Source organism: Ambystoma mexicanum, chromosome 6q, assembly GCF_040938575.1.
Source record: "Ambystoma mexicanum isolate Mex_15411 chromosome 6q, UKY_AmexF1_1, whole genome shotgun sequence".
NCBI classification, from domain to species: Eukaryota; Metazoa; Chordata; class Amphibia; order Caudata; family Ambystomatidae; genus Ambystoma; species Ambystoma mexicanum.
The window spans coordinates 750161959-750186508 of record NC_090937.1 but is presented as its reverse complement, the minus strand read 5'-3'; the positions used below and the strand labels follow the sequence as shown (position 1 = coordinate 750186508).

General features: G+C 46.9%; 1 protein-coding gene across 1 annotated transcript in view; it reads left to right on the top strand.

Moving 5' to 3' along the window:
- GATB (glutamyl-tRNA amidotransferase subunit B) overlaps positions 1–23276 on the top strand; it is a 1295211-nt gene extending 1271935 nt beyond the window's left edge. Inside the window, exon 13 of the mRNA XM_069631274.1 lies at positions 22130–23276. Within this exon, the coding sequence (XP_069487375.1) occupies positions 22130–22255 (126 nt within the window). The 3' untranslated portion in view covers positions 22256–23276. The remainder of the gene's footprint in view (positions 1–22129) is intronic.
- Positions 23277–24550: the final 1274 nt, after the last annotated feature.

Below are 24550 nucleotides of genomic sequence, written 5' to 3'. Positions count from 1 at the left end.
CCAGAGGGGACCATTCCGGTAATTCAAGAAACTTCTTCTACCGCTCAACAAATGGAGGTCTGACTTGCCCTCTTTCAGGCGGCCTGGGTGGGGCGGCTGCCTTGAACGTGTGGGTTTTCTCAGCCAAGGCAGTGTATGAAAACAAACTCTAGAGTACCCCAGTACAGACCGTGCCACCACCCATTCGCTGCTTGGGGCAGGTTCAGCCATCCCTTACAGACCAGGAGGCCGATTCTCTCTTGGCCAATACCGCCATTGCAGAGGTAAATGGCAACAGGCAGAGCTTACTGTCCTCTTTTTTTTTCTTGTGGAGAAAAGGGACAGTGCTGGAATGCACCTGGTCATCAACCTCAAGGTGCTCAATGCCAGGGTGGTGTACCACCACTTCAAGATGCAGGGCCTAACCCTCCTGTAGTACATCTTATGCTTGGGGTACTGGCTCACTGGCTTTCACCACAAGGATGCTTATCTGACCTCCCCAATCACATATCGCCTCCGGGACCCCCTCTGGTTCCAGTGGGCTTGCAGGACCTGGCGCTTCCTATGCCAGCCCTTCAGGCTATCCTCTGCACCTTGGTGCATTACCCAAGGTTGTGCGCCTGTTCGCCGCCTGACTCCATGCCATGGGCATCCCTTGATCATTTGCCTGGATAACATTCTCCTCCTTCCCAGAGACACTGCCACATTCAGACTCCACACTGCTGTTGTGGAATTTATTCAGTCACTGGGCTTCCATTGTCAACTTGGGGAAGTCTGTGCCTGCACCCTCTCAGTCCATGAAATGGGTTTCATCATGGAATCGTACTCATGCTCCCTCATGTTCCACGCCGACAAAGGCTGAAACATTCACAGGAAGCTCTGCACATTTTTGGCATTGCAGATTGCTTCCCTCTCGTATTTCGCCTGTCTTCCTGGCCTGAGGCAATTTTTCTGGGCCCTGTTAGAGTGCAGATGTAAGACTCTGACACAGAGGGATCCTGGTGTTGGCTATAAACATTTATTCAAAGGTGCAAAAGGAAAAGAAAACTCACCCTAACTCCCAAGAGGGGTTTCCCTGCCTCAACTGAAATAGCTAGCGTCAGAATATCCAAAGTAAAAGTCCCAGTGTTAAAATCCTAACTCTGTCCCTTACACACTAAGCAAACTAAATCAAAGGTGATGTCTTCTTGATCCAGAGGGGTGACTCCCTTCCCCTGGACCAAAAGTAATTCTTGTCTTGATCAGATTCTCTTTAACTACAGCCACTCCTTGGTCATCAGAGAAATGTCATTTTTTCACCAGCCTTCCTCTGGCTTACAAATCAGTTCTTGGGTGTCCCTGACCCTGGTTAGTAGCTTTGTTTTTCCCTCACAAACTATTGTGCTGAAGAGAAACAGCCTGGATACTCTTTCCAAGCTGTCATGGGTCTATATCAGAGATCCTCCAAAAGCTCATAATAAATATGATATGATATTTTATTTGTATCGCGCTCATACACAAGTGTTTCAGAGCGCAACAAGGCAAGGGAGGGGAACAGGGGAGAACACATCAACGATCTTACTAGGCCCAGTGACATTGAGAACGTGCAAGTGCATGGGGAAAGGGGAGAAAGTGCATGGACAGGGGAGAGAGGAGAGTGCGGAGCAGAGGAGAAAAGATAAATAATAATAAATACAAATAAATAGATAATAGAGGCAAGAAACAGTGGTAGTGCAGCCAGCAAGTGACAAGTGCAGTATTTACGGCAGCAGACTGTGTAAGTCTAAATAAGTGCAGAAAAGGAAGAAAAAGGGGGGAGGGCGGGGGACTGTATGGGTACAGATACAGTCCCCATTTCAAGGGGTGGCCCGGTGAGCAGGTACCTGGGCCCAGGGGACAGAGGGTGGACAGGTGCACAGTGCCAAGAGAGAGCAGATCAGCAGGGGAGAGGGGGTGCGAAGGCAGAAGAAAAGAGGAAGGTCTTGAGGTGCTTCCGGAGATGGATCTCCTCATGTTTTAGAGTGGCAGGGAGGCTATTCCAGAGGGAGGCCCCAGCCGAAGACGGAGATCTACCCCCAGCTTGTTTCTTTGGAAAACGACTGGAATGAAGAGCTCGTGAGGGGAGGTATTTACGGAGGGATAGCTGAAGGTATTTTGGACCCAGGCCCCAGAAAGCCTTGTGGACAATGCAGAGGGTTTTGAATTTAATCCTTGCATCCACTGGGAGCCAATGGAGAGATTTCAGAGCTGGAGAAATACAATCCCAGGGCTTGAGGCCAAGGACAAGTCTCGCAGTCCTGTTCTGGATTAGTTGCAGAGGGCGGAGAGTAGAGGCAGGTAGATTTAGGAAGAGGCTGTTACAATAGTCCAACCTTGAGAGAACCAGAGCTTGGGATACAGTGTCATGATGCCTACCCCCGGGGACCCAGACCAAGTCCAGCAGCCCCGGAAGCAGGCATCAAGTTATTCCAAGCAAGTCCAACAAACCCCGCTAGGGGCTATTTGGGTGCAGTCCTGGCGTCTATGGCGCCAGGCTCATATGGAGAGTCAGTCCTGGCGCCATAGGCGCCAGGCTCATGGATTTAAACTTACCTGATGCAGACCATGCTGCAAACTTACCTGATGCAGACCATGCTGCAAGAGCTCCAAGCCAAAAGAGGCTTGGAAGGGACTACTTTACCTAGGGACTATTTTTTACTCGGGTGGGGCTGGGGAGTAATACTTACCTGGGACTACTTTGGAGGATATTTAAACCACGCCTGAAGAGCAGCACACGTTTCGCGTTATTCTGCATCCAACAGCGTAACGCTCACCGTGCCTGCAAGTCTGCATCCAGTCTTCTGCCACGCCCCCTCGAGTCTGGAGCTCCTAGAAAAAGGGAGAAAGAAGGAGAAAAGGTTAGAACAAGAGCAATACCTTGGATCCTTACCTGAATTCCCGATCCACCGCGCCTTCGAGCTGGAAGAAAGAAGTTATTTTATGCGCACCGCCTCGCCTGCTGCAGCGCCGCGCTGAACTCACCGGCCTTCGCAGCATCTTCACATTCCACTGCTTCCTTCTGCATGTTCCCGCCGCACTCCGGCACCTAAGGGGAATACAAGAATAGCAAGGTGAGCCAAGGGAATAAACAGAGGCAATATTAGTTACCCCCCATAGACTTACCTGATTTTACCACCGGGGGTACTATTCCTCTTCACGGGTCGGCGCAGCTTCCACTGCATCCTGGCCGAAGCCCGGGGGAAACAAAAGGACAGCAAGGTGAAACAAAAGGACAAACAAGGGGAAACCTCCTCTCCACAATAGACTTAACTGATTTTACCGCCGGAGGCATTATTCCCTGAGATTTCATACTTTCTCTCAGCGCCTGAATAAGGGAGAAAACAACAGGTTACATACTGACATTATTTTATCGAACTGTGTTGGATAATACAAATCCTTACCTGAATTTTACCGGTTGCCACGAGGAACTCTTCGCTAAACGTACCACTATTGGTGGACATAGCTTCGCAGTCAAAGCAGCTCAGCTGTGGAACTCATTACCACATGACATAAGAGAACCCCAGCCCTTCCTGAAATTTAGGCAGAATTTGACCAAGTTGCTGAGAGCCAATGACAGCTAATCACTCTGACCTACTGGACCCGACTGTCCCCACTGGCGATCCACCTGCATGCCCCCAGTACCATTACTTCGGTCGGTATTTACACCAATGTATATTACTGTATTTATTCCACTGTATATTTCCTTTATATTCTTAAGTATACCCTCACCTGTATCACCTGCTTGCTGGACCTAGTTCCTGCCTTGTACATATTTTGCTTATTGTATACTGTATTATGACCACGCACATGTACCTGTACATATTCTTTTTTCTATTGCATACTGTACTATGACCACGCAGATGAACCTGCAACGAAGTTGAGCATATTCTTGTCTTGTGCGCCCTGATGCTCCAGGGCAAGGCGCGCCTTACAAATAATAAACTAAACTAAACTAAGGTCAAGCTGCAACCTGCAAGGAATCGGACAAGAGTGAAAGTCAGACATTTGAACTATTACGAACTACATACTTGCGGCGTCTTGCCGGAAATCTCAGAGTCAATATTGTTCTGGAACTCACCAATTTCTTCGAGCCAGTGAAGCAACTGGTTATCTATGTGCCCCTGCGCTCAACGCAGGATGGAGAGCTCATCTTTCCAAACCATCAGGTGAGACTATAAGAGGGGACATCAAAGGTGATCAGTGGGGAGAACAGCGGGAGTGGTAGGGGGTTAACGCTCAACTCCACGGGTGGTTAATTCCCTTTCTCCATTTGCAGAAGAATATTCCTACGGGCCAAGCAAACGAAGCTGGGTGGGCCAGTCCAGTCCGTCATCTCGGCACTACGCGTCACATTGGTGGAGACCGCATCTGTCCAGTTCAGATCGACGCCCCTGTGGGAGCCAGGTGACTGTAACAGACAGTGAGCTTCTGGGGGAAGGATAAAAAAGGCAGAGTACCTCTGAGGAGGTGCAGTAGGAAGTTTGACTTTTTAGTGACCTCAGAGATGTGGGAGGAGAAGGAAAGTGTGGAGTCAAAGATGACCCCAAGGTTCTTAGCCTCGCAGGTGGGGGTCGGAGGAGGGCCAAGAGAGGCCGGCCAGTGAGTGAGGGGAAAGGATGGTGGAGGTGTGCCGATGAGGTGATAGTTACCACAAGTAGTCCAAAAAGGAGCACACACCGGCAAGAAGTAACGCTGCGTATTACAGCTGGGCGAGCACAAATCAAACGGAAGAGTGGAACAGAACTGGTTGATAGCTGACAAACTGACACAAAGCGAACATCACTTGTATACTGCTAATACAATGTTCATGGAGTTAGAAACAGTGCACTTCAAATGTCATATCCTTGCGGTTCTCATGAAGCTCACTGGATAAAATACATCATACCCCTATAGTTAGACATGCGTTAGTCAAACAGGGCCTCCAGCTTATTCTATCAATCGGGCACCCCTAGTGCCACCAGCACGAACTCCACCCTCTCTACTCCTGCTCTCACACGCAATCCCCTCCCCACCAAACCAACTGAAACATCCCCCGCTAGTGGGACTGCTGACCCTCATCCCACAACTTTGCAACCAACACAGCCTCATAAGGACACACGCCCACCCGCTCTCAATTGTGCACTTATCAATGTACAATCTCTCCCCACCCATGCTCTGGAGATCCACAATCCTCTGTCGGATCCTCTTTCCCAGGATCAGTGTTACACCACCACCCGGCCTCTTTGAACCTGATGGCCTGGCTCCTACACTCCTAGATTTAAGCGATATCCCACTACTGCAGAGCTGCAAAGATATTCTAGCTAGGGCATGTGCTTCTTCCACGCTTGTCCTTTACAGTATTATGGGCACAGTTTTCCCAATGGTGTACCACATGAGGCCTTGACCCTTTTAGCATTCAACCTAAGGACGTTTTGCCATATTGTGGGATGTATTGACCCACTGCACTGTGCTATGCGGCATCACCCTGATAGTATGGTGCAAGGAACTGCAACAATGGCGGCAAAACTCTTGTGCGTGCCAAAAACCTACAAAACCACATTCTCAAGCACACAAGACGATGGATGCACAACCTGCCCCCCATGGTGCATCTGTGGTGGAATGGAGCACACACTGCATAAAATGTGCCAGTGGGCTCCATGACCAGCCAACAGAGGGCAGAGAAAGAAGCAGCGCATTGCAAATGAAACTTCAAAAGGTGCATATAAATGACATTTGCTTTGTGCTAAAAACTCCAAAATGCCTATAACACAACACTTCTCAACATTCAAAATCTTGCTTGGCGCTAAAATTCAGGTAATCTAAGGAAGCATTGCGAACATACAGAGTCCTAATGTGAAGAGTAAAACATTCATCAGACAAACTGGATTGTCTGTAAACTGACAGCCCCTGTCAAAATCTGGGTGCAGTACCCTGAGCTACCTGAATGACAGCTGTCAGATGAATTACTGATGAAACTTCAAAGTGATCTAAACTAAAAACTCTACCAGATTAGCAAACATAAAAAGGATTGTGGCTTAAAAGAATACAGATCTCAGTTGCTTTTATCCTACAGATCTAAAGCTAAGAAAGTAATGTATTTGTTTGCTGCAACAAGTTTGGTTTTTCCTGGATTTGGCTTGGATGAGCTGCACCCTTAGGAAGTGGACAAACAGGTTTCTCCCAGGGGAGGGATATCCTCTCAGCTGAAACTCACAAGGAGATGATAATTGTGGGTTAACAGAAAGAGAATGAACAATAGAAGGCCCTTCACCCAGGAAACGGAGGTGTGAGAGGGTTGTAAATGGCTCCTGGAAGGAACAAACAAGGAGGAGGATGCTCCTGGACTTCAGGGAGAGAAAGAGGGGCATACCATTTGCTGTTAAGCATGAACAAAGAACTATTTTTAAAGACTCATAACTTGTGATTCAAAATGGTGAAAAATATACCAAGGACATATCCATTAGTCTAATTTCTGGCTGCACGTTTTAAGAGGCAGCAGAACTATGTGACGTTCTGGACAGGAATGGCAATATATGTGGTTTTATGTGAAATGTATTAATACTAGAATTGTGAAAATGTACACACACATACCTATGTTAAACACACACATTTGTGGAAATTTGCATAAAGTTCGGAAATTGCGTTCATAGCAAAAAGGACAAAATTCTGTAGAAAGTTGAAACAAGATCCTACAGCTGCGGGACTTTGAGGAACATATGCTACATAAAATATGGAATCTTTGTGTGTGATTTGTGTAAAAGTGACCAATGTACAAATGTGTATTTAGTATAAAATCCAATTTTGAGACCAGTAGCTAAAGGGAGGTTTCTTAGAATCGTAAAGCAAACCATAAAATGTGACATCATCCGGCCTTGAGCCATTCACTCAGTTGCAAGGCTGAGATGAGGTTTTGATCCACTCCCAGCTCACAGGGGCAAGCTTAGTTAAGCCAGCCTATACACCCATTTTGTGATGTCATTTGAAAGGATAAATAGAGACAGCTGACATCACATAGGGACTGACTGATTCACTTACTTCCCTGATTCCGGCAAAGCACTCTGATCCAACATTGTACATCCAGCTTTAACATCCTTCCAGATCCAGATGCCAAGACTCTTGCAAGCAGTAGAGAACTATTGACTGTCTGCAAGGCCTAATCCTCAACTTATTCTTGCAACCCAGTGAAGCGCTGTGGTGTGAGAAGGCTTTTTGAACTACTATCCTGAAATTCTCTGGCTTGCTACCACTAGGCTTGCCTGAGGAACTCTCTATCCAGCTGATTAAAATACCCACAGACTAGGAGGGCAGATCCTGTGCAAATCTGGTGACCGACCTAGCTGATCCGATCCCGTGCCTGGTGTGCTGTTCTTCCTAGACCAGATCCAATCCATGACCAGAACTGACGGTCCAATTTAATAACTTATCCTGTGAGTATTAATAGGAAGAACTGTGACCCATAGTATATTTGCATTGTCTTATCTCAATCTCAACCCATCCTATCTGTATTCAGAACCATAGTGTTGCTAGAACTATCTTTGCACTGACTCTTTTCTCATCTGAATAAGTAGAGTATCCACAACAGGCGGGTTACGCTGATCACATGACTGTAAGATCCATCTGTGGCATTCGCTTTTTCATAGTCATAATCTATTGTAATCAACCCATCTGTCATTTTCAAAAGTGCATTTTTGTTTTCCATTCTCGCACCTATTTTGCAAAAATGACCTTTACTAAAACCTCTATAACTCCTACTTGTACCTAACATCCTTAGATATCCATAGAATCCAACACAGTGCGATTCTCCCTTTATAGCGAATATCGCGTAAGGAAAAGTTTGCCGCGATTTTACATTCTGAGACATTTGACACGTGTGAAATAGCTTTAATGTATTTCCCACTTGGATTTTGAGATTTCAAAAGTTTTCTTCCGACTAATTCATTGCTTGTGATTGTTTGCAACTGTTCAAAGCGGGTCCCATAGGAATTTATAACAATTTAAGTATTTTTGAGGGGGGCGTGGCTTAACAGCCATGGGCTAAGTCGTGTTTCCACAGAGCTCCTGCAGATCCTGTAAGATCCCTAAGCGCGCATAGGACCAGAAGAACCTGCGCGACATGAAAATAAACCTATGGCTGTGGGAATATTCGAGGCATGCAGAGATCGTATCCTTGAACGGGACGGAGTTGAGGAGCTGAAGTTAAGTCACAAAGTAAAGTAGCAGGGGCCGACGGAGAGTGAAACAAAATGGTGGTCACTTCAGACAAAGAGAGATGCCAGCGATCAATACGGCAGGAATAATTGAGCACGCAACCAGAACGGGATGGAAAAATTAAACTGGCTGGGAGTGCTGAACAGAAATTACAGGGAGCAGGAAAACGGACTTTTGCCGTCTAGATGGAAGTGTGCGCCGCTGGAAAACACTACAGCACACAGCGAACTGTAATCTTACAACATGGGGCACACAGCATTGATGCAGAAACTCTACCCCGAGAGAATGGAGGAAGCGGCCGAGCGCCTGCAGACGCTGATCGAATAAACCTTAGCGGGCAGGCTGGATCGGCTCTGGCACAAAGAGATATTCACAAGTACACAGTGAAGCACAGCCCACCCGGGTGACCGTGACTGGGGGGTGCATATTAGGACTGGAGGGTGTGGACCGCTGCATTGCGCCGCCCGTAGGAAACTGCCCAGACCTTAGTTTTGCAGATACATGGAGAAAATACAAAGTTCCTGCTACACAGTATTTTGGAGTGCAGAACAGTAGCCTGAGCCTTCGGCGGCAGTGAAACTGATGCAGAGATAGTACGGGTGGATCCGCAACGAAAGGGCACTCGGTACGAACACGACACCGGTCAGCACAAGAGAACAAAGAAATTAGACCCGCGATGGATGGCGCATGGGATTAACTCTGCAGGGAAGCACTTTCCGACTCAGCAGACAGTGTCCAAACAACGATGAGGGGCACTACGGAGACGCCCCAGGAAATGGGAGCCAACATAGGCAATAAGACCTGACAACAGTGCTGGAAGTACAGCGGCACGTGAGCACTGCACGAAAGTTTGGGCACAATAGCAGCCAGTGAATTTTGAACCCAGAAAGTGGTAGATACTCCAGTACCTGACTGAACTGGTGACGTCACAATAACACTGAAGAGCTGAAACCAGACACGTATGGATGATTGCATGATGTCAGGGAAAGGGATGAGGGCCAGAGCAAGCAACCGACAATGGAGATCTTTGCAAAGGCACAGCAGGCCCCTTTCACCCTGGCACAAAGTGCAGTGGCGGCTTCCGCGGATGGTACCCCAGAAGGAGAAAACCACCAGGTCCTAGCAGCCATAACAGAACTGAGCGCTAAAAGGGGTACAGCAATGGCGGATCTACGGACGGCCTTGGAGAACAAAAAGGAATCAAAGTCACCCTGCTGCGACAAGACGTTAGGGCGCTGGCAGAAAGGACCAGTGGCCTGGAGAGCGCGGTGAAGACTAACACAGATGTCAGCACAAATAATGCAAAAGAGGTCCCCGTACGAAAACAACAGGTGGCTAACCTTGAAAACCGAGTGAAAGAGGCGGAAGGAAGGGCGAGACGGAACAACATCCAGGTGGCCGGCCTGCCGGAGGGAGAAGAGGGCCAAGACCCCACGGACTATGTGCAGAACATGATCCTGCAAGAGAGAGGGGCAAACAAGCTCTCACAGGGGTTACGGTTGAACGTGCACATCGGGCCCTGATGAGGAAACCACAGCCTGGGGCCCCACTACGGCCGATAATTGCAAAAATTCTGACCTATAAGGACAGGGAGAAGATCCTGGAGTATTTTCATAAAGGCGGAACGATAGAAAGAGCATCCACCAACATCACTGCATACCCTGACTATACTATGCTGGTGCAAAGACAGCGGTACAGCTATGTGGCGGTCAAGAGGAGACTGCACACAGCTGGCATCAAGTACATGCTTTTCTACCCTGCGAAGCTAAAAGTCTTGCACAAAAGCAGAGCGCTCTTTTTCGATACCCCAGAGGAAGCAGCGTCATGGCTGGACTTGCAGGGCTGCCCGGAGCGGGATGAGGAGCAAGATCGCCAGGAGTACGATAAGTGAGGAGAATGTATCATGACCACTGCGGGGATAAGCGGGGGTGGAGTCCTAGTATGAAGCTTCGGAACATTTGTTTGTTATTATGTAGCTTTTGGACTCTATGACCCTCTCGGACTGGAATATAGTGAACAAATTGCACAAGTGAACTGGGTAACTCTAAGTGTAGCAAATTTGAAACAAACCGGAGCAACAGGATGGAGGCAACCTACCCCCAAGAGTTAGTAGTAAGGCGGCCACTAGGGCGACTTTACCCTGCTGAGCCGCGAGTATAGGCTTTTGCCAGAAAGGGCTAGATGCGGGGGTGCCTGAGATCCAGGGATGGAGATGGGCAACAGTTGAGGAGGGTGTTGTTGGGGGACGGTAGGGAGGAGGGTGGAAGGGAGGTGGGAAGGTTTGTTGTGTTTATAGTTAGGGGGAGTTTAAGTTGGGGTATAAGCCTACATAGACAAGTTAAGCAACTGGAATTGGACTGCATAGGCGGGGGAGGCAGAGGGACTCTGACATGCCATGGGGGATCTTAAAATAGTCACTTGGAATGTCAGGGGCTTAATAGTTACCTGAAGAGAAACAAGGTTATGCTATACCTATGGAGACAGAAGATAGATATTGCCTTATTGCAAGAGACGCACCTGACGCGAGACAAGATGGAGATGATTTGAAGGAAATGGAAGGGAACTGTGGTGGGTTCGCCATATTCGGCTTATGCTAGAGGAGTGATCGTCTGGGTGGCGCCACACATCCCGTTTCAGCTGCTACAGACGCTGGTGGAGACGGACGGGAGGATGGTCGTGGTGAGGGGATTGGTAGAAAATAGGGAAATAAGTATTGAAACACGTATGCCCCAAACCAAAATACTGTGGCATATTTCAAAAAGCTGTGTAATAATCTTAGCATGTGTGTGGGGAGTGTGGTGATCAGAGGGGGGGACTTTAATTGCGTATTAAACCCTAGGGTGGACAGATCAGATGGAAAAATGGATAGGCCTACCCCGTCGGCCAAAGCATTACAGATGCTGCTGAATGATTTTGGGTTGGAAGATGTGTGGAGGGCGTGCCATCCTCATGAGAGGCAATACTCACACTATTCTGCCCCGCAGCAACTACACACAAGGCTGGACTATGTCTTTGTCACTCCAGATATACTGACAGAGATCACGCAAGTCGAATATAAAGCGAGAGTCCTCTCGGACCACTCGCCCCTGATCCTTAGATGGCAATGTTGTCCCTCGAGAGCAAGAATCCCAATGTGGCGCCTCAGGGCGGAGGCGCTCAGAGACCCCCTTTTTAGGGAGGACATGAGGGAAGAGATTGTTAGCTACTTTGAGAAAAACACGGGCAGTGTGGATTCGGCGGGCACATTGTGGGAGGCCTTCAAAGTTGTGATGAGAGGAGTGGCTATTGCAAAATCTAAAGGATTGCAGGGAGGGATCCTGGCGGACCTGCAGGAAACTGAGGGAGAACTGGAAAGGGCACTTAAGGGAGAAGACAGTACTAACCAAGACACTGATTTGATACTAAGACTGCAGCAAAAGTGTGCAGGGCACTGGGAAAGATTGTGTAACCTTAACTATAGAAAGTACATAGAGAGGCAGCATGCGGGAGGTGATAAACCGGGAAGGATCTTGGCATGGCTATATAAGAGTGAAACCCCTAAACCCCCAATTAGATCAATAATAAGGGAAGACAGAAGGGTGGTGGATACCCAAGTGGGAGTTAATCTGGAGTTTGCAAACTATTATAGGCTGCTATATGGGGATGATGGGGAGGAGAATCGCGCGATGATAGTGGAAACCCTGGAGGACATAGGATTGCCGCAGATCAGTGCTGAGGAAAGAGAGGAGCTGGACACACTGATTACCTTAGAGGAGCTAGAAGAGGTGGTGAGACAGTTGCCCACTAGTAAAACCCCGGGGGCTGATGGACTCCCAAGTGAATTTTATAAAATATTTAAAGATGAGGTGCTCTCCCGCTGTTAGAAATGTTGAATGAGGTGTATGAGCTAGGCAGACTGCCAGAGTCACTCAGAGAAGCGATTATAATACCACTTCCCAAACCTAATAAGCCAGGGCATAGCTGTAGTTCTTATAGACCCCTGTCGATATTGAATCAAGACAGTAAAATTCTGACTGCCGTTTTGGCAAATAGGTTAAGGAAAGTCATAGGCAAATTGAAACACCCGAGCCAGACGGGCTATGTCCCTAATAGGAACATAACCCATAACCTTAGGAGGCTCCATAGCATCATTGAATATGGGAACGAAAGCGAGGACGAATTGGCAATTGCGTCGCTGGATGCAATAAAGACCTTCGACTCGGTCAAATGGCCATGGTTGTTGGCATCCCTGGCTGGCTTGGGGTGGGTCCAGGATATCTACAGTGGGTCAGTGATATCGGAAAGGTGGTAACTCTAGGGGAACCAGACAGGGTTGTCCATGGTCCCCTATGCTATACATACTGGCCCTGGAACCCCTAGCGATCTATTTAAGGCAGCCATATGACATGATAGGCATCCCTGTGGGTGCGACACCTGATATCATTATATGCAGATGACATACTATTGTAGTTGCAATACCCAGAGGAAAACCTCCAATATGTTTTGGAGATGATGGGAAGATATGCGGGAATGTCTGGTATAGCGGTGAACGCTCAGAAGTCTAGCATGTTCCCATTGGGTGGATATAAAGGGATCCCCCTGAAACAACTACCGGTGTTGCAAGTCCCATGGGCAGCTAGTACATTCCGCTATCTAGGAATAGATATATACCACGCAGTGGAGGAAGAGCATAAGCGCAATACAGAAGTAGCCATTAAGAAAATTGAGAATTGCATGTGGTTCTGGGTAAAACTGCCCTTAGCAATGATGGGACGTAGTGCAATGTTGAAGATGGTGGTCTTGCCTATGCTCCTGCACTACTTCGGGAATATCCCGTATATGATACCAAAGGAGTTCTTTAGTAGACTGGCCAGCATGTGTAGAGACTTCCTGTGGCATGGCACACGAAATAGTGGCCCTCTGGAAACTACAGAATTTACTATGAGAAAGGGGGTATAAAGTTGCCTAATTATGAAGTTTATTATGTTGCAAGTCAGCTGCAGTATGTGGCTAAATGGCTCTCGGAGGACGAAACCTCTGAAACCAGGCTGTTCAGGCGGGACTGTGCCCCATTTTACCTGAAGGAGATTATGTGGTTGCCCCAAGCAGTGATGGATGGGCGCCCAAAGATCATTGTGGTAGGATGGAAGATGTGGCGAAGGGCTTGTCAACTGATGAGGAACCCATGCCCGTGCTCCCCCCAGGTACCACTGGTTGCACTGGCGGGTGGAAAAGAGCAGTTAAGGATGATAATCAGAAACCATTGGGAGCCGGTTGGTATAGCGACAATAGGGGATATTTCGCAGGACGGGACCATAACAGACTTTGGGGAGTTGGGGGCGGGAACTGGGTTACACACTGGCCAGTATATCACCTACCATAGACTGACATAGCAGAGGGAGGACACGAGATATCCAGAATATATGAGATGATGATGTCCATATTGGGGAAGGAGGTGGTGCAATTGAGACTGGGATGGGAGGAGGAAGTAGGAACCCCGATGGAGGATGGGATGTGGGAGCGAGTCCAAGGGTATCACAAGAAGGTGTCGCGGAACGCAAGACTTAAACAGATGCAATTGTATATTACACATAGGGCGTATCTGACACCCCAGAGGATAGCCAAGTTCAAAAATGCGGGACGGCAGGCATGCCCTAAATTTGATGAGGAAATCGCGGGCATGGTGCATATGTTTTGGTCAGGCCCGGTTATGAGCGCTTCTGGGGTGAGGTCGCACACAAACCTGCAGAAAAGGGTATTAAGATTGTGGTGGATACCGTGTGGGCCTGCCTGTTAGGGGGGTTCCCTAGGCCATGGAAACTTAGACATGTAAGCAAACTGAAGGATCTGGCATATGCGCTTGCGAAGAGGAGAATTGCTATGGGGTGGAAGACATGCCACAAACCACAATTAGAGGTATGGTGGAAGGATCTGCAGAAATGGGCTGAGGCGGAAACCGTGTTATGGCAAGAAGCTAGCAGCGCTGGGGGGGGGGAGACTGAGGCCCTGATGGCTTGGAAGTTACTGATAGCAAAGCTATTTGGGTCAATGCAAGACCCATCGGATCCCATGGAAAGAAATACCCTATCACAAGATGCAGGAATAGAACATTAGTAGAATTAGGCTCATAATGGGGGGTGGGATAAGGGATGCAGTGAACGTGATTGAATGATGTACAATTGAAATGTTATCGTACACTCTGCAAGTTTGGTTTGTATTGTTTGTTTAAATGTTCAATAAAAATGTTTATTAAAAAAAAGTATTTTTTACCACATTTGGTGTTTTTGCTCAGCCAATTCCAAAGACAATTGCAAAGCCATTCTGACAGCTGAAAAGTCAATTCCATTTTCTCTTGTGTTTGAAGGGGGAAGGTGGTACTGATATTCTGTTTGATTTGTGTTATTGCTGAATACCTGCTCTCTCCTCAAATCTCTTTACGTTGCCTATTGGTGGGTTGAGGGGTGTTGCAAGGGGAACCTCTAACCATAGTGCTATCTGTTCTACACCAATTCAAAAGTATTGTTTTCTGTGCTGCATTTGTTTTGTGCTGATTACTTGATTAACAGTGTATTAAAGATATTATTCAGTGTTCTGTCACCCCATTGGTGATAGTTTACCTATTAAAATATATTGTGATTAAATTTTAAATACATAAATATTTACCTTTGCAAACTAGCCTGATTCCTGGTTCAGGGGGGTCCCAGGAGAAGGGTGTGATATGAGTGGTATATCGTTCAGAATATTGAACTTATCGATAAAAATAAATAAGGGTTTCAATTGCGCACTACATGCTGGGCTTGACTTGGGTGTGTGCCGGATTGGAATCACTTACAATATCTGCTATCCTGCTAAATCGGGCCTGGTGCATTTCTCCATCAGAGTGCACCTTGCGGCTATCTCACTCTATACTTGCTCCTTTTCCACACCTTCTTTTTGGTCCCACTGCTTGTCCAACGACTTCATTAGAGGACTGTTCCTTTCCTTCCCAGCAATCCGCCGGCCGGCCTGGGAGCTGAATATCATCCTCTCCAGACTCATGAGACCTCCCTTCAAGCCTCTGCATAAGGCTTCTCTCAAGCTACTGTCCTCTAAAACTGCTCTACACGTCACCATCACGTTAGCTAGACTCTATGGGTGAGATTCAGGATTTTTCCTGCAAGGCCCACTACCTGTTTTTCTACAAGTCCAAGGTGGTGCTGTGCACTAACCTGTCATTTGTGCCTAAGGTTCCTTCAGCATTTCACCTCAATGCGTCAGTGGTGCTACCTGTCTTCTTTGGCTCGCCTACTTCACCTGCCGAACGCCCTCTGCATTCTGTGGATGTAGTGCATGCTTTGAAATATTACATCGCCCGCACAAAGTTGTTCCGGAAGATCTCTAAGCTATTTGTGATTTTTAGTGCCTCTGGAATGGGAAAAACCCTTTCCAATTTTTCCATTGCCAGGTGGATTTCCTCCTGCATTTCCTTCTGTCATCAGCAGGCTGGCAGGCCTCTCACTGGCAAACCGAGAGCTAATTCTACAAGGGCTGTTGCCGCCATGACAGCTTTCCTGCCCCAGGCTTCCAATGGCGGGCCGCAAACTGGAGATCTGTATATCTCTTCAGATCGTTATACTGTGTCGACAGGGATTCCACGGCAGTGTTCAGGGCTGGCCAAGTGGTTCTGTGGAAACTGTTTGCATAGGGTCAGTATATCCTTTGGTAAGTGTTTATACAAGGAGCTTGCCTCCGCCTGTTATGGTTATGTACTGCTGCTTTGTAATCTATTCCTATAGTGTGTGCATCTAGGAAGGATTCAATGCTGGAGAAGTAATAAGTTACTTACCTGTAACTTCTGTTCTCCAGCATTAGTATATTTCATAGATGCACATGCGACCCTCCCGCCTACCCCTCTTGGTGCTTTCTTGCCTCATATGGCCACTTTACGTGTGCTATGTCAAAGATGGCCTCCAGAGATGGAGCTAAGGAAGCCATTGCTGATGGCTCTGGGTAATATGACTCAAAATGACTACACGATGTTTCAGTTTTTAAAATAAAAACTGCTCTGTTACTTATGTTTCCAAGCCTGGTGACAGGGAATATTCATACAGCATGTGAATCTATGAAAGACATCAAGGCTGGAGAACGGGAGTTACAGGTAAGTAACTTATTCTCTGGGACGACGCATGGAGGGTTCTGATATGCCTTTGATGAGAAGGCCAGATCTGTGTTAGTAGTGGACTTGTTGACTACACAAGCAATACAGTGTCTGTGTAATTAAGGTTAGTCTTGGTGTGATCACCATGGCTAATCCAGTCTAATGGTCATTATTGATAATACTGCAGTAAATCCATATTGCCAATCCACTACCAGTTGATCATTTTAACAAATTCCCTACCAATTCACCAGTTTTAGTAATCCTGCCTAATGAACATAATTACTAATACTTCCCAAAGGCAAAACTACTAATCCCTTGCCCACTATCATTATTGTTGACCACTTGCCTACTGATCATTCGTGAATGCCTCCTTGTTGACCTTTATTTCTAATACTGTCAGGTGGACATTCTTGCAAATCATTTCTGACATCATTAATTCTATGTAAACTTCAGTGATGTGGTATTATTGTCCAATGCACATACCAAACGTTCTTGGAATGCAGAGTTTGGGTCCTAATAAAAATATTATCTGAGTGGAGAAAGAACAGTAAACTAACTGGTTATTCTTGCTTTCTCAGTGACCCCCATACTTTGTCTCAAACTGGGAAATATTTAGAGAGAGAGAGAGTGTGTGCGTGCGCGTGCGCGTGCGTTCGTGTGTTCGTTCGTTCGTTCACGTACCGGCCCAGACCTGTTGTCTTTGTTCTTGCTTGGGCTCGGCCTCTCCAGTAGTAGATTTGGGGAGTCTGTGTTCTGCACTGCGATCCCTACATAATATAAACCAACATTTCTGGATCCTTGGGTGACCCTCTCCTGAAAGATGACTTTGGAGGTTCTGGATGGTGCGGCACGTGTCACATTCTAAGCGTTCGGCTGGATGCCATTGCATCTATGTGGCATAACTTATCACACTGGGTCCACTGGTGGGGATTTGTACATCAGAGGCATGACCTCGGATCGCTGGTCTGGGTTTCAGTACAGGAAGGTGGGCTGTCATTGCAAGTGCACCTCGTTTCCACTAGGCCACCTGAGCTGAATGCCATCTCTTTTTAGGTGTTGGCACATAGAGCCCATTAAGCGAGATCTGGTGCAGCCCAAACATCTGTCTTAGTGGTGTGCCATTACTCTCCCCTTTCGTATGTTTCCTTTCCTAGGTTGCCCTGAAATAGTTCTTCCCATTCCTTCTAATACATTCAGTGTGTGATAGGGCGTGTGTTGCAAGCATACAAAATTGCACCAACTGACACTGGGTGTGCCTCAAAAATAATGCATTTATTATTTTTGAACTGCATTGATCTGCCCTTTGCATTTGAAAACCTTACACAATACAAGGGCAGATCAATGCACTTTTGTTAACTTAAACAGGAAGTTTGTCCTCGCTTTAGGCAAGGGGGAACCCAAACGAACATATGTTTTAAATGGGCCCTGTACGTCTTCTGCTGCATCTGTCTGCCTTGACTCCCGGCATAAGCTCAGCACAAGGTCATAAACAGTTTCACTGTGAAATGGGCTTTGTTACTCAAGGGAGACATTTCCCGAATCGCTTGCAGACGCATTCTACCCTCTTTGGTGCAGTCGGGGTGATGACTTTACGTGCCCGCCGGTTACAGATGGATTCTAAACTCTTTGGTGCAGTGGGGGTAATGTACTTAACCCACTTTGGTGTAGTGGGGTGATATAATTTACGTGCTCTTCAATAACATATGTATTGTACCCTCTTTGGTGCAGTGGGGGTGATGTATTGTACGTACTCCCCGGGTATAGATGCGTTCTACCCTGTTTGGTGTACTGGGGGTTATGTACTTTACCCTCTTTGGTGCACTGGGGGTGATGTACTTTACGTGCTCCCTGGGTATAGATGCATTGTACCCTCTTTGGTGCAGTTGGGTGATGTACTTTACATGCTCCCCGGTTGCAGATGCATTCTACCCTCTTTGGTGCAGTCGGGGTGATGTACTTTACGTGCCCGCCTGTTACAGATGGATTCTAAACTCTTTGGTGCAGTGGGGGTGATGTACTTTACTTGCCCGCCTGTTACAGATGGATTGTAAACTCTTTGGTGCAGTGGGGGTGATGTACTTTACCCACTTTGGTGTAGTGGGGTGATATAATTTACGTGCTCTGCAATAACATATGTATTGTACCCTCTTTGGTGCAATGGGGGTGATGTATTGTACGTGCTCCACGGGTATAGATGCATTCTACCCTCTTTGGTGTAGTGGGGGTTATGTACTTTACCCTCTTTGGTGCACTGGGGGTGATGTACTTTACGTGCTCCCTGGGTATAGATGCATTGTACCCTCTTTGGTGCAGTGGGGTGATGTACTTTACATGCTCCCCGGTTGCAGATGCATTCTACCCTCTTTGGTGCAGTGGGGATGATGTACTTTACGTGCCAGCCGGTTACAGTTGCATTCTAATATATTTGGTGCAGTGGGGGTGATGTACTTTGTGATCCATGGTTACAGATGCATTCTACCCTCTTTGGTGCAGTGGGGGTGATGTACTTCAGGTGCTCCCCAAGACATTTTTCAAAATGCACTGGTCAATGCATTGTGGGTATGGAAATGTGCTCAAAGACTATTTTATGCATTAAAAGTATGCTTTTTTGGTTTATTTAAACCTTTCATAAGTAGAAATACAGTAGAAAAATTGCAACTATAAAATACACACAAAGGATAACATCGAATGCTTCCACATTACAAACGGTAGCAGTAAATTCCTAGCTTAGAATCCTAGTCATACGAAAACGTCACTTTCGAAAAGCATCAAATTAATCGTAGTGAAAGAATTTCCTTGGAGTATTCTTAATACCAATATAAAACTCTGATCCTTAATCATTATTCCAAAGGTTAAAACATGACTAATCCAGGAGTGTATTACATTTCAAAAAACGTAAATGCTTTTAACCTAATTTCCATACCCAGAATGCATTTGTTTTTTTATTAGTTTATTTCAAACCTTTAACAAATTCCATCTTTTCTCCACATCTTAAAACATTAAATCAACCACAGTAAAATGCATAAAAAGAAAGACGAATACAGAGCGGATCCAAATCCCTCCCCTCATCCAAACTCTCCCCCTCCCTTTTTCCCCCTCCCTCGCTCCATTCCTATACTGTCCTCCCTAAACAGTTCTTTCAAAAATGTTACCTCTGCAAACACCATTGAGTAGTTTTCTCATAGTAGCATCCATCTCCACCATACCTCCGCTGTCAGGGAGCTGGCGGTATCATTTAACACTCCAAAATAATGGGTTCTAGGGAAAGTTAGCCCTATACACAATACTATTGTTTAAGCGATTCCCCTTTCTTTGAGCTAAACCTACATGGATTGCATTGCCTAGCCGCTTGCCTCCTCGCCACCAGACTCGCTTTAGTGGGCTAGAGGTTAAGGCGCACTCTCATGAAGAGCCCGCTATATCCTGGCCAGGGAAATTTCATCAGGTACTTAGGAATCGTTTCTAGTGCTCTAGATTCTCCAAGATAGTCCTTCGTCCGGGACAACCTGTTCCTTTTCTCTATCATCTAAATCCAATCCTGCTGCTTCAGCTGCTTTTTCACAGTCATACATAGATCAACTTCGAGTGCACCATTGCTAGAAGGGCAGCCTGATCTTTGCAATCCTCATTGATTGATTCATACAGTTTCATGAAGGGGGACCGCGAAATGGTTAGCGCAGATATGACCATACTTTGAATTTGATCTGCCCAAGCACCCCTTTCTCGATAATCCCTAGCTGGACCGCCCGGGGGAAAAAACGACTTGTTCAGGCTTGCTGAGTTTGAAGTCGATGCTGAAATTAGTGTGGTCGCTAGGGGCAGGGTGAGCCGTCTTTGGCAGTTACCCACTACTTCTAGATTGGCTGTAGATGAAGAGGGGTCTGCAGACGCATATACCACTGGAGGCACCTCAATGAACATCCCCTCCTCGAACAATCTTTCTTGTGTTACACTTCCTCTGAGTGTGTCAAAGTCGATTTTTCCCTCTGTTCATTAGATACAGAGTCTGATAAGATGTTATGGTCCGAGACTGATTGATTTTTTTTTAAATTTCCATTGGTGCTTTTTGTTCAGTGCCACTTGAATACCGGCGATGTCCTGTGATAGACTAGATGCCAACATAGAGTTTGACATGGAAGGTTCCTCCCTATTTATCTTCTTTATTCTTTCCCCTGGACCCTCAGAGCTTCGGGGGTAATGGAGAGTCGGTGGAGGGGGTGGGAGCCCCAGGTCCTCACCTATAGTCTTCTCGGCCACAGCCGGGTTTGCCGCTTTTCGAAGGATTAGAGGCGCAGAATCTGCCCTGAATCTCCCATCCCCCGGTGTCTTTACTAACAATCGGGTGTGAAGTACAACCTGAGGCCGGGGAGAGGAGCCGTATATTAGTATTTGTATCGTTTCCTCTATCTACGATACTCATTGTTTCCACCCAGCAGTCGAATTGTAACTACTACCGGGCCAGTGCAGTCAGCACCATCCACCCCCTTGTGTGCCGCAATCCGGTACGGGAGGAATCCCCCCCACCGCCATCTCCAACATCTCATTGTCAGTTAGATCCAAGAAGGAAGCAGCTACCTGCTTTCCTAAAGTGCTGGAAGCAGATCTATTTAAAGGCAGCCTAAAAGAGGGGTCAGCGCTCAACTCTGTGACTGCACCTGGAACCTGTATTGATGAGGGCTCCGGTGTCCAAGGCGTGGAGGTTTGCATTAGAGCCGAGCCTAGGGTTTTCAGTTGCTGTCGGGGTTGTGCTCCAGTTGGCGCCACCTCCATCCGTTCTTTCATTCTGTGTCTCACAGAGCTTCGCTGCCTGAAAGCAGCATAGTGGTGAGTCGGTAAGGCGGCCAACGCCCACTCCTGCCAACAACTGCAGTAGACCTGCAGCGCTCTGCGTAGGAAAGGGGTTTCTAAGCCACCTCCTCACAATAGCAGCCAGCAAGGAAAGACTGCTTGCTCCAACACGCAAACAACTGCAGTAGACTCTGCAGCAGACTCTGCATTGCTTGTTGCCTCTCACCTGGAACTGAATTTCCAGGGGTGGCTACTGACTGGCGCTGTGGCACGTGTGGTTGGCTGCAATGGTTATTCTACTCTTACATTTTAGGTTGAATGTTTTTTCATGTTTTTTAAAACTACTATTGATGGTTTTTGCTATAAAAATAAATACACTGTCAGCTTTCCTAGAAGGAGGAGTTGTTAATTTGCGCCCATCTTCTGTAAATTGTGAATGTTACCACCAGAACTCCCCAGTTTCTCTTAGTTCAATTAGTGGGCCATAGGCGCTTGTTGCCAACCTTTATTTTCTCTGTCTTAAAGTGATTATTGTTGTTGTCCAGAGTGCTTTGAGGCAGTCTCTCCTAGCTCTGATCGAACGTGTTAACTTATAAACCAAATAATGAAACGAAAGATACCGTGCATGGCAAGAGCGTCACTTTGTTTTATGTCAGGACGTCCGGCAGCGTGCAGTAATTTCTAAAGCATCTCCAGGGGGGCCCTTTTCGCCAGTTACTTGAATATTGCTGGAAAAATACACACCGCGTTTCTTATTTTATGTTTGAGAAAATAACTGTAAAAACAGCATGGGTTATCTTCACGCATGCGTTTGGTCAGTCAGAATGAAAAACGAACACATACAAGTTGATTATGAACATGCTTGCCCTGGTGTGTGCTTTTAAAGGGTGCAGCTGTAAATTGCAATAAGTATTGTGGCTGCGGATTATTGTGATACCGACAGTCGCGCATGCAGTAATAAATAATACTAATGTGTGAGATTGCACGTCCTAATCTTGTAGTATGTTGTTTTTGTTAATCTGTAAATCATGTGTATTGCAGGTTCTACAGATCAGAAAAGGACACACGAAAATTCTGAATAAACTCATCGGCCAGGCGCAGAGAGCTACCAAAGGCCAGGCAGATCCGAAGAGGGTGAAAAGCATCCTGGAAGAGAAGCTGTTGTGACGTCCTCCCAGGGTGGCAGCGGGGATTAAAGCAATCAGGCGACGCTCTGTTTTTGTGGCGCGCGATTATGACCTGCACGCCAGGAGGCAGCACGCGCGTCTCAGCCGCTTCCCTTGCAGTGCTCCCCAGCTGGCTCCACTCGAATGTGCCTTTACGGGGTTCTTTTCTGTCCCGCGTTAATTGAGACAGAGCAACTTGAGAGTGTTTTTGAAGGCTGCATCTATCATTGTTTTCTGCCACACGATTACCGAGAAACCCAGAGTGGTGCTTTATGTCGGTCAATAAAGCAGAGCAAGTGCGAAGATATAAACGGCTGTGAACCAGAAGGGAGACATTAATGACTCTGGTTCACAGGTGGCGCACGCGGGGCTGGATGTGAGGTACTTGGCTGTCAAAGGGCAGTGATGCCTTTTCCAGGTGCTGACCTCGAACAGGACTCCAGTGAGACAGGCCCAAGGAGATAAAGTAGCCTGTACACAGTCACGAGGTCCTTCTGCGTTCTGTATAAGCGCTTAAACTCTCCACTTCGTTGTTTCAGGCTCACTGCCATACACCATAAATCACATCGCACCCCAAATGTGACCTCAATGAATCACTTGGAAACCTGATGGGCTGCAGCGAACAGAGATGGAAAGTGGTGCTTTAAGATACAATGATCTCCTCTGTGAGACGTCAAATGAAAGCAGCGGGAGACAAATGCCTCGACACTGAAAATGCCGCACCTTTGGGTTCATTTCAAGTCAAAATAGTCTCTGATTTCCAGCCAAATCATCCTGAGCAGTACATCTTTGTTTTAAATTGTAAATGGGATTCCAAAAGCATTCACGAAATTGTTGTAAGATTGTCATTTGTTTTGAAGTAAATAACGCAACATGTAAAATACAGTCCCCGGAAAAGGCTAACCTGCCGTAGTACATATTTGTTGCAGTTCATTTTACAATGGATCGGGTTCAAGTTTAGCTCATGTAAATTATTCTACCAGCATTAATTTCTCTTAATAAAAAAAAAGTGTAGCACTCTATTTGCAACTACTGTCTGCTCCTTTCTATACTGCACAATACAGCTTAAATGTTTCTGAAATACATGACCCTGAAAAATATATATTTATGTTTCATGGTGCAACTTTTACCTTTCCTGACATTGTGAACAGTCCTGCAATAAAGCTGGCTTTATGAATTGCCACAATTGAAATACAGCACGTGCAATAAATGATTGGCTGCATAAACTATGGACCCCTACAGACAGTCTCGTGTGGCCACATAGAGAGAGGTTTCAGCGCTGCCCAAGACACACCTTCATTCACCACCTCTGCACTGGCGTAACAGGGGCCCCCGCAGCCCCCGCGGTGCGGGGGGGCCCGTTGTGTGGGGGGCCCCACCAGCACATGGCTGGGAGGGGGCCCCAGTAAAAAAAAAAAAATTTCTTTTGAAATTCACTCTGCATTCATAAAGAACATTTCTGTAACAGAAATAATTTCTTTATGAAGGCAGAGTGACTACAAAAAGAAACTTTCTTTTTGAAGTCTGAGGGCCCCCGTACCCCATGACATGGAAGACCCTAGGCTGGAGGCCTCCATGTCATAGGGTGGGGGGGTGGGGAACCCTATGCCTTCAAAAAGAAATTGTTTGTTTTTGAAGCCACTCAGCCATCATAAAGAAATTATTTTGATTATGGTTCGGTCCTTAACTGAAATAATTTCTTAATGAAGTTATAGTGACTTAAAAAAGAAACAATGGGGCTCATTCTGACCATGCCGGTCAGGAAACAACTGTGCTGGTAAGCTTACAGGCACTGTTGTTTCCGGACCGGCATATTACAGGTCTGCCTGGTGGGGCTGCCGTGCCCGACAGGTCTGACCCTGCCAGGCACAGCAGCCACGGTAGGCAGACCTGTCACGGAAGCACCGGCACCGTTAACAATGGTGCAGGTGCTTCTGTGTCCCCATTCCCGTGGAGTCTGGGGTTTAACGAAATTACCGGCACCTGATTTCCCAGCCGCCGGACTTGAAATAGCACGGTGGCACCGGGAAGTCAGGCCATAGTAATTTTTTATGGGTCTGGCGGCAACCCGCCGGTAGCACCGGCACGGTTACCGCTGGAGCCGTAATGAGCCCCAATTTCTTTTTTAAGTAATAGGGCCCCCCTCAACTCCATGAGGTGTGCGTGTAAGAGTCTATGGTGAAAGGGTGCACACTCAAATGTATAGCCGGCTGCCTGTGTGTGTATGGTGAAAGGGTGCACACTTAAATGTATGGGTGGCTGTGGGGGTGTGCCTGCATGGTGAAAGGGTGCACAC